General features: G+C 37.6%; 1 protein-coding gene across 3 annotated transcripts in view; it reads left to right on the forward strand.

Moving 5' to 3' along the window:
• The first annotated feature begins 255 nt into the window (after window positions 1–255).
• PDE1A (phosphodiesterase 1A) overlaps window positions 256–14,933 on the forward strand; it is a 316,405-nt gene continuing 301,727 nt past the window's right edge. For 2 of the 3 annotated variants that reach the window (XM_055572013.1, XM_055572012.1), the window contains exon 1: window positions 256–830. In XM_055572013.1, coding sequence (XP_055427988.1) covers window positions 778–830 — 53 coding nt within the window. In that variant the 5' untranslated portion in view covers window positions 256–777. The remainder of the gene's footprint in view (window positions 831–14,933) is intronic. The other variant, XM_055572011.1, reaches the window with a different exon arrangement.

The raw sequence follows: 14,933 nt of genomic DNA on the forward strand, positions 1-14,933 counted from the left end.
TTGAGCAATTTTTGTTTTTCTAACTTTTGTAGCTCTGGCCAGCTTCACAAGGTTTCTATCAGTTGAAATGGCATCTTTGACTTTAGCCAAGTGTAGGTTATTAGGTTATGAGTGCCAAAAATGATGAGTTATCTCCACACTTCATCCAGCATGAATAAAAGCAAGATTGTAAAATATAATCTCTCAGAGCAAAGTCAGCCATGCAGCTTCAGCCCATCTTTCTTCATTAATTTGTATACAGTTCTTATTTTAACAGAGCAAACTTTCTGAGGGTACTCACATGGGACTGCTGAACCAGCTGTACAACTTTTATTTTGAAGAAAAGAAGTTGAGCCTCTGGACGGGCTGTTTTAAAGACAGGGAGGGACTTAGCTTTTCCGAGCTTGACCAGCATGTGGAAGGAGTGCTCTCATGGCTGCGATAACTTAGGGAGCTCCTACCTGGGTGCCACAGGGGTAGGAAGGTTTCTGTTTGTTTTGTTCCGTTTCCGAGGGTCCTGTGCACTTCTCTTGCCCATGTCAACGTGACTCTTGGTGTTTTTGCACACCCTGCTCTGTGGGGGAGTGCCCCATCGTGCCTGTCTTATGTGGCCTCTATGGACACATTGCTCAGCTGGCAGAGAGCAGGGAAGTTTTCTCCCAGCACCCAAAAAGAGAAAGAGGAAACTACTTTTGCCTTCTGGGCTCCTTGCAGGACAATAGATCAGGATAAGCTTCCACATTCTCTCCCTGGATTTCTGGAGTGGTTTCCAGGAACAAGCTAAACTTTCACCTTTAAATGGATGACCATGTCACAATCAGGAGGAAACATCTCCAAAGACCCATCTTTAGGTAAGTCATGATGTATCCTAGATGGCTCCAGGGCTATCAGGAAAAATAATTTCTTTTTCATCCTTAACTTGTGAATTCTGGCACGGAGTTATAACAAAGCAATAAAGACTGTGCCAAAAGTGTAACTTCATGCATACTGAAGGAGTTCTTTTATTTTTTATTTTCTGAAACCCTATGCACAAGCTTTTATCAGTTTTTCAAAATGTATTTTAAAAACATATTAGCTTCTCATGTAGTTCAGTGACATAGCACTAGAAAAACTTCTGAAACATTATGCAATCCCTCGCTGTTTCTAGTGGTTGCATAGCCCTGTAAATGGGAAATGTGTGGTTCTTTCAACTGATTTCTCTCAAAAGTAGTATTTTAGTGCTGTGAATGCTACGCTTCTTTGCAGTAATGTATGGGGAGACAAATTTGAACTTGATGGCTATTGTACTATTCTATGTACATTTTACTCTAATTTAGAAGTATCTGTATAGCAGTTAAGGAAACAGCAGGGCAATAGGAGATATTTTGCACTGGGGTGGAATCTTTGGCCAGGCAGAATGTAGATCTCGCATAACAGATTGGGCTAAGGTTTTATTTTGAGGGGGGAGAGACTCTTTCACTAAGAGACTGCAATTTCGTCTGTCTTGATTTTTTAGTTACCTGTTATGTAATTTAGAATCCAGGATTTGGAAGTAAAGTTAACCATGTATCAAATTTGGGCCTCCCCCCAAATAATATCTTAAATATAGCAAAGATATCACATGTTAACAATACTAAATTAAGGTTAAGTTGTAGTCACTGGCTGTTGATCTTGAATTAACTACAGGATTGTAGAAGTTTATGGATGAAATTCCTGACATTGTGTGGTTGTTAAATAATAAGAGTGGGCCTTCAAGGAATAGAATTATATATAAAATGTTTCCATTCTTATGTATTAATTAATTATTACTACAATATTGCTAGTAATATCAATATACTTTCATAATGCTTAAAATGTCAGCTCAAATCTGTTTTAAAATCTTTTGAAGATATTTTCAAATCTACATTACAAATTTAATATTATGTGTCTATTTGAATATGCATTTGTAAATTTAACCAAAAATCCAAAATGTGTATTCACCTCCCGTGTTTCCTGTGGCAGGAGCTGGAAACATTCTTTCAGTTCCTGTGCAGTTCACAACTATTTTCTGTCCAAGTGCATGTGTGACTTCAAGGAGGCATGAAGGTTGCACAGACAATTCCAAACTGAGACATCACTTAAAGAGGGTACCTACAGAAGTTCAGGAAGGCAGGGCCATATTGGATAAAATCAGATCCACTCAGCCATCCACTTAAGTGTGTTACTCCATGGTGGAACTGTTCCTGCAGGTGGTTGCTCACTGCTTTAATGCCAAATCATTGTCCGCTCCTGACGAATTATATGTTCAGGTGCCACTCTCATGGGAATTGCAATTCAAGTGTGCTTCTCTTTGGAAGTGGGATTCTTTGTCCAGATGATTAGAATACAGTTTGGTAAATTCAAATGATTGTTTCATGATACTGATGATCTAGAAGAGAAAACAGCTACCAAAGAGGATGTACGTTTACCAGGCAATTATTTCAAGCAAGTGCTGAAATGGGTTCCCGAATGAAAACAGATTAAGGCCAGATGTGGGATCATGGGTCTACTGGCATATTGACAGCTGGCTTTGCTTTTATCAAGATATGACTGTTATGAAGGAAAGGAGGGTGGAGAGTATCTTAAAAGATCCAAATGACTAGACATACTTTCTCAGAGAAAGTTTTAGGCTGTTCTTTAGTGAAATGCAGCATGGGCTTTCTAATAGCTAATTGTGCTTTTGGGCAAGCTGAGAAATGGGTTAAGCTTTACTTTGGCATCTTTGGGCTTCTCTGGTGGTTCAGACTAGAGAGCCACCATTTTTTACTCTGGTGGCAGTAAAAAATCTGCCGGCAATGCAGGAGGCCTGGATTCTATCCCTGGGTCAGGAAGATCCTCTGGAGAAAGGCATGGCAACCCACTCCAGTATTCTTGCCTGGAGAATCCCATGGATAGAGAGCTTGGTGGGCTACAGACCCAGTCCATGAGGTCGCAAAGAGCTGGACATGACTGAACGACTGATACTCTCTCTCTTGGCACCTTGGCTCTTATCCCATGTCCCACTTTATTTTCTTTGTTAGCCTCCTTTTCCAGCTGCCCTGTTCCCTTGGCCTTCCCCTGAGCTGTCCAGCCTTTCACACTGAGACATCTTTCTAGGCTTCCTTTTCTGGTCAGACTTTTCCTTCTCAGTATGTACAGTATGTGTGCACCCCACTTCCTAAGAGATTTGCACACCTGTTCTCAATCTGTAAGCAAATCTGTGCTAGATTGTTTCATATGTGCTAGTTACAAGTTTAATAGAAATTTTGTGATATATCTTTGCTGTTTTTTATTAAAAACTCATTTAAAATTTTAGTCTTTAAGAAATCAGCCTAGAATTTTTTTTTTTTTAAGAAACATCTGACATATTGACACCATTCAAATTTCTATATACAGGCTACTTTCTTCTGCAATTGAACCCACAGCTTTAATTCAATTCACCTGTCATTCTCTGCTCGATTAGACATGACCATATCTAGGGGAAGGCATTGGGGAGGCCGCCAGTGGTAAAGAATCCACCTGCCAATTCAGGAAATGCAAGAGATGCGGGTTTGATCCTTGGGTGAGGAATATCCCCTGGAGTAGGAGACAGCAACCCGCTCCAGTATTCTTGCCTGGAAAATCCAAGGACAGAGTGGGTCACAGTCAGTGGGGTCACAAAGAGTCAGACACAACGTATGCATGCACCATTGGAGAGGCCAGACACAATAACAAAAAAACAACCTTACCCTTACAAAGCATATCATCTAGTGTATATCTAGGTAACCATGACACAGGCAGGTGATGGGTACCAAAAAGAAGATAACAACATCCTGGGAAATTATAATGGAAAAGACAAATTTCAGTGAAAACTAATTCTGGCCCCTAAGTGAACTGAGAATGATAAGAGCAATATTTTAAATATTATTATTATTTTTTAATGTTATATTTCCTTCATTTTCTAATTTTTTAATTAGTTTTCATTGGAGGGCAGTTGTTTTACAATGTTGTCTTAGTTTCTGCTAAGAGAAAGATTTTCTTTTAAATTTCATTTTTGAGACAGAATTAATATCAATTTTTCATCAGCATGATCTCCCTAAATTTCAAATAATAAAAATCATCCATCAAGTGCAAAAAATTAGTTGAGAGGTTTTAGAGGAGATGATGAATATTGAAATTCCATGGCTGGTATGCTATTGGGAAGGCTGGGAGGAGCCTTATATGCTATTTAGAAACTGTCTCTAAGAATGTCTTGGTCTCCCACAATGCCGATTCCCAAATCATTTCACACAGTTAGGTTATCAAATCCATGTTTTAAAAGTCTTCCATGGAAAATTTAGATACACATTTTCATGTCTGATCTGTGAAGCGAGGAACAAAGGCAAGGCTTCTTTTCTGGCCAAGGCTGGAGTCTGTACGCGCATGTTTCATACATTTTGCATGTTGCTTTGGGATAAATGAGACTGTTCAGCCTGGAGCATATAGAAATGATGCATCTCAGACACATTTTGTGGGTCACTCTGCAGATGTTCTTGCAGCTCAGACTTGTACAGAGAAATCACTCTCCCTTTATTCAAGAGAAACACTTTAGGCTTTATAATTTTCCAGGAAGGAAACACTATTACAAAACATGTATTAATGTGTTTTCCGTCAACAACACTGTTTGTTCCTCAGCACTTAGAAAATGAATTTGTATAGATCTTTAAAAATCTAAGATTTGAATCAGCACTTGATATTAGAGCTCTCTGATACACACATTCTTTAGACGTTTAAAAACTTCTTTTTCTGTTACCACAGAGTTTGATCTCTAGTAATTACAATTAATCTCTTTATATAAAAAGATTCATCAATTTATAGCACATTTCAGATGAAGTACCTTTGTCTAACTTCAGTAAAACAATTGCTGAAGATACTTTCATCTTATTGCATGCTCATATGGCTTAGTGAACTTTCTATATTCCCAGAATATTATTCAATCTTAAATTTTGATACCAAGAAAAATCTATTTCTCCTAATAAAACTGCATCAGTGAAAATAATTCTTACCTGAATTACACAGCTATGAAATATACAAGTCTGGGTTTTTGTTATAATTATCTCCCCCCACTTAATTTGATATTTTATTTTTTATCAAATTCTATTATATATGCATCTTTTTTTCCTGTTTGTTGCTTCAAAGTCTTTCTGGAAGTATGTAGGAAAAATGAATTAAAAAAATAAATTGAAACTTTTTTCTTACATGTTAAGCCTTATTTAGTGTTCTTTGGAACCAACAAGCTTTTGAACCTCTTTCAGGGTTCAAAAGTGGATGTTATTTTTGTGGTGACTTTTCATTAAAAGTAGCATGAAAAAGCCACAAATGAAATCATGCAAATGGTTCTTGCTCAGCCGTAGTACTGAGAACCGGTCCATGCATCCAGGAGCTGAGACAGTAAAATGTGGGTCGAATGGCTGCCAGGGCCCAAGACCAATGAAAATCATGTTGGGTTCTTCACAGCATTTAGAACATGCTGTTTCTTCTCTTTATGCCTTTTCAGAGTTTTATTTTTACAAGTGGCTGTTAGCAGAGGAATTCTGAGTGTGTTTTTGGCAGGCATATTCTCTTCACATGGAGATGTAGAAAGCAGTGAGATGCCTAGGAAAAGAAAGGCAGTCCTAATTTTGTTTGTGTACTGAATGGGGATGATTAGTACCCTATTGCTGGGTCTGAATTCTTGTTTCAAGGTTGTGATCTATGCTTTATAGAGAAATAGCATAAAATATCTATTACATATTTAAAATTGTATACCTTTTGGAGTATAATCATTTGTATTTAGCCCACATTTAAGCTCAGTGTGTTAATATCGGTGTCAAAGCTAGTTCAGAAGTTGCAGAGGTGACACCACATTCCTGACTTTCAGATAGGAATAAGTAATCAGTAATATTACTGATTTTCTAAAAAATTTTTTAAACAGTAAAAAGGTAGAACACCTGACCACTCTGCCGATTTACAATAGTTTTCTAGACAGTTTTCTACTCAGTGTTTCAGAGCCATTTACTTCAGTGTTTTGGGAATAATAGAAAATGGGAACAAGTAATATAAAAGGTAAACTCACTTCAAAATTTAAAGAAATTGTATTGCTTATACATTATTGATATTGGCATTTTCATCTCATAAATATGTGTTTTTGATATTCTGTGCTTTAATTTCTTTTTAACACTTCCTCAACAAAAAATGTGTACTTTAGCCAGAAATTTTAGTACAAAGTCATCAGAGTGAAAATTACATTAAAAAATTAACTGGTGAAGTAATATAATATATTGGGGCTTCCCAGGTGGCTCAGTGGTAAAGAATCTGCCTGCCAATGCAGGAGACTCAGGAGATGCAGGTTCAAATCCTGGGTTGGGAAGATCCCCTGGAGGAGGAAATGGCAACCCACTCCAGTATTCTTGCCTGGGAAATCCTATGGACAGAGGAGCCTAGCGGGCTACAGTCCATGGGGTCGAGAAGAGTCAAACATGACTGAATGCACACACATACACACCCACCCAAAAATGTGTGATTTAGATAGAAATGTATATAGTAAAAAGTTATCAGAGTGAAAATTACATAGAAAAAATTTATTAACTATGGCAGTAGTAGAGTATGTTAAATACCTTTTCTTTTATGAAGTGTATTTCCTCCTAAGAAAAAGTTCTATGTAAATCAAATCCAAAACTTAATACAACTTTATATGCTGCTGCTACTGCTGCTAAGTCGCTTCAGTCGTGTCAGACTCTTAAGAGACCCCATGGACTGCTGCCCACCAGGCTCCTCTGTCCATGGGATTTTCCAGGCAAGAGTACTGGAGTGGGGTGCCATTGCCTTCTCCCACAACTTAATGTTTATGAACATATTTTGCCAGTTTTTGTTTCTAAGACAAGTGATTGTGAATTCATTTATTTAAGAGAGAAAAAGGAAACTGAATTGACTTGCAATGGTTATATAGTCATATACTGGAAATTTAGGTTCAAGGGTTTTCTTTAATAAATGATAATTTTAAAGTAAGTGACAATTAATTGATAGAACAAAATAATTGCATTTATTTCTACTTGCTATGAAAGTGAAAAATACTTTTGGAAAATAGACATAGTGATATGAATTTAAAGTTTATGACATTATCAGACACAATGCTAATTAATAGAACAAAAATATTTTATAACAGACATTTATTAATATTTTTGTTGTCAAGATACTGTTGCTGCTAGTCAGAAGTCATTGTGTGACTTTTAAGGAAGAAATAATTACAAATTGATCTTCAAAATAAATTACGAAGGTCAGAGTAAAACAACAAATACATTTGAATGTAAGGCAGGAAATATTTATCAAGAAAACATCTTAGACATTGTTGAGCCTTTTTTTTTTCCAGTTGTGATAAAAGTAGCTCTAATTTTTAAGTGATCATCACAAATAAACTGTAATTTGGTAAACATTTTGAAGTCAGGCAATGAGTAATCTACTCCCATAGTATTACTTCATCCACAATTTACAAAAATTTGAATTATTTCCAATAAACTTATAACTAGTGGCAACAGCAGCAGTAGATATTAAAATTAATACCAAGAGCTACCATTCATCAGAATCTTAGCATATTTTTAGACAAGATACAAGCATATAATCTTCAGGGCAACTTCATGAGGAAGTATTAAATTCATAAATAATAATTTTGGATATAGGACTTCCCTGGTGGCTTAGATGGTAAAGAATCTGCCTGCAGTAGAGGATACCCAGGTTCAATCCCTGGGTTGGGAAGATCCCCTGGAGAAGGGAATGGCAATCCACTCCAGTATTCTTGCCTGGAAAATTCCATGGACAAAGGAGCCTGGAGGGCTATAGTCCATGGGGTTGCAAAAAGTTAGACATGAATGAGTGACTAGCATACACACACACATGGATCCAGGAACAAGGAATAAATAAAACATAAGAAAGCACTTCTCACTAGGGAGCTATGCAAGTCCTATTTTCTAAGCTAGAGATGCTTAGTGCTGTTTGCATTTATCTTGGATATTGGTATTGTTTAGAAACTGCTATTCAAATGTTTGTAATGTTTGAAATGAGGAAAATCAAGATTATGCAGGTAAAATGGTCTAGTGGGGATAATTTTATGGTTTATATATCATTTTGAAAATTTTTATTTGAAATAATCCACCTATTACCTATGGTGTTCAGGTAAAAAGCAATGAAAAATAATAATAATAGCAATTAAAAAATAATACTAAGCTTAAAAATGACCTGTTGGTTTATAGAGAACAAGGTTAAAGAAGTCTGCATTAGTTATAAACCTAGTCTCTGGTTCTGTGACTCAACATGACATAATTTTGATAGTTCTCATGGGAAAACTTCAGTTCATTTGTATATTTGATTAAGTCCACTTGGACATGATCTTTAATTGAGCAAAATCCAACATTTCCTGAATTGGAGCTGCTGTAAGTGTAGGGGCAAGTCTACAGTGCATTTGAAGGAAAAGATGATAAAGCTTCCAGAGTTATCTTTGAAACATCCCAAGTGTGCTTTGTTAGAGTCATATTTTTGTTACGAAGAAGTGTTAATTCTGAGTCAAATTTGTGTCTATTTTTGCTCTTTTGGTGACTCTACCTTTTAGGATCTTAAGATGATATTTTTAGACATATTGTTTATTAAATCAAAACAGATATTTAAATATTAATTATATATTCATTAACCAAGTGTTTGGTAGGCATTGAAAGTCATGGACTTTTATTATGAAAATCATCACTTCAGCTTTAAAAATATGAATATTTAATTTGACACTTAAGGATCAAAGAGCTTACAATAAATTGTTTAGAGACCACTGGTAATAAAAAACAGTAGGAATGTATCTTCAACATACAAATGTGGTGATTTTCTGAGTCCTAATTAAGGAATGAAAAGAAAATTCTCATAGGTCAAGTAACTTTTTAAATTGTATCATTAAATTAAAATTTGGATGAAAGCAGGGACATGTGACAATCTGGACCACCTGTTTGTCAGGAATCTCTAATGAAGATTTCAAATGCTTATAATAATTCCAGTGGTGATGTCTTTGAGAAACAACATAAAAGGAAGTCTGTAATTTCTCTGCCCACTAATTACGCGTTGGCTTCACAATCCAGCTGCATCCAATTGTTTCTAATTCTGTGACCCATCTCATTTTCTCTGTGTCTCTTTCACTGTGTGTTTTACTTCAACCTATTATAGTTACCTAAGGAGATCACCTCTTCTCCAGAACTGTAGGATTCCTGAGGCTAGGATCCCTACTGAATCTCTGTATTTCCTATAACTTTTGATACAATGTGAGTCATAAGTAAGAACTTCAGTTCAGTTCAATCGCGTAGTTGTGTCCGACTCTGAGAGCACACAGACTGCAGCATGTCAGGCTTCCTTGTCCATCAGCAACTCCTGAAGCTTGCTCAAACTCATGTCTATTGAGTCGGTGATGCCATCCACCCACTCCTCTGTCATCCCCTTCTCCTCCTCCCTTCAATCTTTCCCAGCATCAGGGTCTTTTCTAATGACTTGATTCTTCCTATCAGGTCGCCATAGTATTGGAGTTTCAGCTTCAGCATCAGTCCTTCCAATGAATATTCAGGACTGATTTCCTTTAGGATGGACTGGTTGGATCTCCTTGCAGTCCAAGGGACTCTTCAAAAGCATCAATTCTTCGGCACTCAGCTTTCTTTATAGTTGAACTCTCACATCCACACATGACTATGGGAAAAACCATACCTTTGACTAGATGGACTTTTGTTGGCAAAGTAATGTCTCTGCTTTTTAATATGCTGTCTAGGATGGTCATAGTTTATCTTCCAAGGAGCAAGCGTCTTTTAATTACATGGCTACAGTCACCATCTGCACTGATTTTGGAGCCCCCTGTTTCCCCATCTGGTTTCCATGAAGTGATGGGACCAGATGCCATGATCTTAATTTTCTGAATGTTGAGTTTTAGCCAACTTTTTCACTCTCCTCTTTTACTTTCATCAAGAGGCTCTTTGGTTCTTATTCACTTTCTGCCATTAGGTGGTGTCATCTGCATATCTGAGGTTATTGATATTTCTCCTGGAAATCTTGATTCCAGCTGTGCGTCAATCAGCCCAACATTTCTCATAATGTACTCTGCATGTAAGTTAAATAAACAGGTGAAAATATACAGCCTTGACATACTCCTTTCCTGATTTGGAACCATATTGTTCCATGTACAGTTCTAACTGTTGCTTCCTGACCTATATACAGATTTCTCATGAGGCAAGTCAGATGGGCTGGTATTCCCATCTCCTGAAGAATGATCCACACAGTCAAAGGATTTGGCATAGTAAAAAAAAGCAGAAGTAGATTTTTTTTGGAACTCTCTTGCTTTTTCAATGATCCAATAGATGTTGGAAATTTGATCTCTGGTTCCTCTGCCTTTTCTAAATCCAGTTTTAACATCTGGAAGTTCACGGTTCATGTACTGTTGAAGCCTGGCTTGGAGAATTTTGAACATTACTTACTTTGCTAGCGTGTGAGATGAGTGCAATTTTTCAGTAGTTTGAACATTCTTTAGCATTGCCTTTCTTTGGGATTGGAATGAAAACTGACCTTTTCCAGTCCCATGGCCACTGCTGAGTTTTCCAAATTTGCTGGCATATTGAGTGCATCTCTTTCACAGCATTGTCTTTTAGGATTTGAAATAGCTCAATTGGAATTCCATCACCTCCACTAGTTTTGTTCTTGGTAATGCTTCCTAAGGCCCACTTGACTTTGCATTCCTGGATGTCTGGCTCTAGGTGAGTGATCACAGCATTGTGGTTATCTGGGTCATGAAGATTTTTTTTGTAGAGTTCTTCTGTATATTCTTGCTACCTCTTCTAAATATCTTCTGCTTCTGTTAGGCCCATACTGTTTCTGTCTCTTATTGTTCCCATCTTTGCATGAAATATTCCCTTGGTATCTCTAATTTTCTTGAAGAGATCTCTAGTCTTTCCCATTCTATTGTTTTCCTCTATTTCTTTGCACTGATCACTGAGGAAGGCTTTCGTATCTCTCCTTGCTATTCTTTGGAACTCTGCATTCAAATGGGTATATCTTTCCTTTTCTCCTTTGCCTTAAACTTCTCTTCTTTTCTCAGCTATTTGTAAGGCCTCCTCAGACAGCCATTTGCCTTTTTGCATTTATTTTTCTTGGAGATGGTCTTAATCACTGCCTGTTGTACAGGGTCATAAACTTCCATCCATATTTCTTCAGGCTTTCTATCAGGTCTAATGCCTTGAATCTATTTGTCACTTCCACTGTATAATGGAATGGGATTTGATTTAGGTCATACCTGAATGGTCTAGTTGTTTTCCCTACTTTATTCAATTTCAGTCTTAATTTGGCAATAAGGAGTTCAAGCCACAGTCAGCTCCTGATCTTATTTTTACTGATTGTATAGAGCTTCTCCATCTTTGGCTGCAAAGAATATAATCAGTCTGAGTTTGGTATTGACCATCTGGTGATGTCCATGTGTAGAGTTTCCTCTTGTTTTGTTGGAAGAGGGTGTTTGCTATGACCAGTGCATTCTCTTGGCAAAACTCTGTTAGTATTTGCCCTGCTTCATTTTGTATTCCAAGGCCAAACTTGTCTGTTATTCCAGGTGTTTCTTAACTTCCTACTTTTTCATTCCAGTCCCCCATAATGAAAAGGACATCTTTTTGGGTGTTAGTTCTAGAAGGTCTTGTAGTTCTTCATAGAACCATTCAACTTCAGCTTTTTCAGCGTTACTGGTTGGGGTATAGACTTGGACTACTGTGATTTTGAATGGTTTGCCTTGGAAATGAACAGAGATCATTCTGTTGTTTTTGAGATTACATCCAAGTACTGCATTTCGGACTCTCTTGTTGACTATGATGGCTACTCCATTTCTTCTAAGGGATTCTTGCCCACAGTAGCAGATAGAATGGTCATCTGAGTTAAATTCACCCATTCTAGTTCATCTTAGTTCGCTGATTCCTAGAATGTCGATGTTCACTCTTGCCATCTCCTGTTTGACCACTTTCAGTTTGCCTTGGTTCATGGACCAAACATTACAGGTTCCTATGCAGTGTTGCTCTTTACATCATGGGACTTTACTTTCATCACCAGTCACATCCACAACTGGGTGTTGTTTTTGTTTTGGCTCTGTCTCTTCATTCTTTCTTATTTCTCCACTGATCTCCAGTAGCATATTAGACACCTACTGACCTGGGGAGTTCATGTTTCAGTGTTCTATCTTTTTTCCTTTTCATACTGTTCAGAGACTGAGCCAGAACTGTATTTGAGTGTCTCCCGCAGAGGTATGGGCCAGCAGTGGCCTGCCACAGGGGCAGGGGCTCCGGGTGCAGCAGACGTGGGTTATGGCATAAGCCCTCTTGAAGGAGGTCACCATTACTTCACCATAGAGCTGCCAGAACTTACACAGAACTGGGGAAACAGACTCTTGGAAGGCACAAACAAAAAGCTTGTGTATACCAGGACCCAGGAGAAGGGAGCAGTGACCCCAAAAGAGACTGACCCAGACTTTCCTGTGAGTGTTCAGGAGTCTCTGGCAGAAGTGTGCGCCAGTGGTGGCCTGCTGCAGGGTCAGGAGCACTCAGTGCAGCAGTGCATGCATGGGACCTTTTGAAGGAGGTCGCCATTATCTTCATTACCTCCACCATAGTTTGGCCTCACTTCAAACAACAAGGAGTGAGCACAACCCTGCCCATCAACAGAAAATTGGATTAAAGATTTACTGAGAATGGCCCTGCCTGTCAGAACAAGACCCAGTTTCCCCTCAGTCAGTCTCTCCCATCAGAAAGCCTCCATAAGCTTCTTATCCTTATCCATCAGAGGGCCAACAGAATGAAAACCACAATCACAGAAAATTAACCAAACTAATCACATGGACCACAGCCTTTCCTAACTCAATGAAACTATGACCCTGCCTATGTAGGGCCACCCAAAGCAGATGGGTCATGGTGGAGAGTTCTGACAAAACATGGTCCACTGGAGAAGGGAGTGACAAACCACTTCAGCATTCTTGCCTTGAGACCCCAATGAACAGTATGAAAAGTAAGAACTTACCCAGTCTTTAAACTTAAATACCTAAACGAACCAGGTCAGTATTATAAATGTTTGAAATAGAAAGTGTTGGGAACTGTGATAGATGAAAAGCAAAAAGCATTTGGTCTCACATTTTTAAAAAACACTGATAGACTAGACAAAATCCAACTGCAGTCTGTTAGCTGATGACTTTTAAAACGAATGAATGATAGCACAAAGAATAATTTGTTTCCTTAGGTCCACATAGTGGTTATGTCTCCATTTTCAGGGTGAATTATGGGGGTAAATCTTGACTGAGAATTCTGGCAACTATATCCAAGAGCATGACTAGAGGAATGGGCACATGGCTCTTGTTTCTAATGCCAGTTAAAGAATGAGAAAGCCACTATAATCTACAACACACTTGTACTGATAATATGTACATAATTCTGTAGCACTAAAGGGATAGATGAAGAAATATATAATGATTAAATGAATAAAATAGATTCATTTTAGCCCCATCTTGAATCATCCTAGAATCAGGGAATTCAATGTCTATAGCCCTATCCTTGAAAATCTATGACTTGTTAGAAAGCACTTTGTCAAATGGAAATCTGTCTTTCTATCAATACAATCTTTTTTTCTCTCTTAGTAGAACCGGCACTCGAAGGATCCAAATGCTGTCTATAACAGCACAACTTTTCAAACACTGAAGACAATTGTGTCTGCTTTTAATGTTTATAAATCTCCCTAATGGACTTCTCAAGTGGCACAGTGGTAAAGAATTTGCCTGTCAATGCAGGAGATGCAGATTCAATCCCTGAGTTGGGAAGATCCCCTGGAGCAGGAAATGGCAACCCACTCCAGTATTCTTGTCTGGAAAATTCCATGAACAGAGGAGCCTAGTGGGCTGTAATCCAGAGTCACACAGCGTCAGACTCGACTAAGCACACACACAAAGCATAGCGACTTAAAATGACAAGAGTCTACAGATTAAGCCAAGAGGTTCGGAAATTTGTGTCAAACTTGATAGATTTCAATGGAGCTTTCTCATGCATCTATGGCCAGATGATGAGTTTCCTGTGAGTTGGCTGGTCTAGGAGGACCTTGGTTATATCCATACAACTTGGGTTTCCTCCATGTGTCCCTTTTATCCCTTCAGTAGATTAACCTGGACACGTTCTCATGGTACTAACAGGAATCTATGAGAAGAAGCATAAACTCACCCTTTTCAAGGCTCTGATTCAGTCACCTTTCTACTTCCCATTGGAAAAATCAGAAAGTTACATGACAACCCCAGAATTGGGTGGATGGCATTAATAAAAAGAAACACATAAGCCTGGGTCGATTAATATAATTAATGCTCTCTGAAAGCACGTATACTCTTTCTGATTCTTCTTTCCTTTAGTCCATCTATAGTTCAACCATTGAAGAGACAACAATAATTTGAATTTCCTTTCATTCTATTAAAGTTATCTGAGTGACCAGGGAGAATAGGATATATATATATATGTATATATTAACAGAATAGTGAAGTCCAGTTGTCCATTAGGTGGCTAATAGGCCAAATGTGGCTCACCTGACTTCAGGTTATAGCATGCCTGAAATTACTGGTTTAAAAAGTTAAAAAAAAAAACAACTTTAAAGAGTTTCACTTAATTGCCTAAAACATGAGCTGTTAAACCCATAATGATGGCTTATACTTTCCTAATTCCTTTTGGAGAATTGATTTTTACTGTGTCATGAAAACAGACTTGAGAAAATTAGTTATCTTAATAAAAGCTGAATAAAATTTATTACATGATTTTGGGCAATTCTATTCCAGTTCTACTAAAACTATGACTTAGAAAAAAGGCCTTGTAAATAGTAAAATAAAATAATACTTCCTTTTGCATTTGGATAATAGAGTATCATCAATAATGTGTCTTCTCTAGGGATTTATGATTATATTCTTTTAAAAAGGATCTATT

This window comes from Bubalus kerabau, chromosome 3 (genome assembly GCF_029407905.1).
Source record: "Bubalus kerabau isolate K-KA32 ecotype Philippines breed swamp buffalo chromosome 3, PCC_UOA_SB_1v2, whole genome shotgun sequence".
NCBI classification, from domain to species: Eukaryota; Metazoa; Chordata; class Mammalia; order Artiodactyla; family Bovidae; genus Bubalus; species Bubalus kerabau.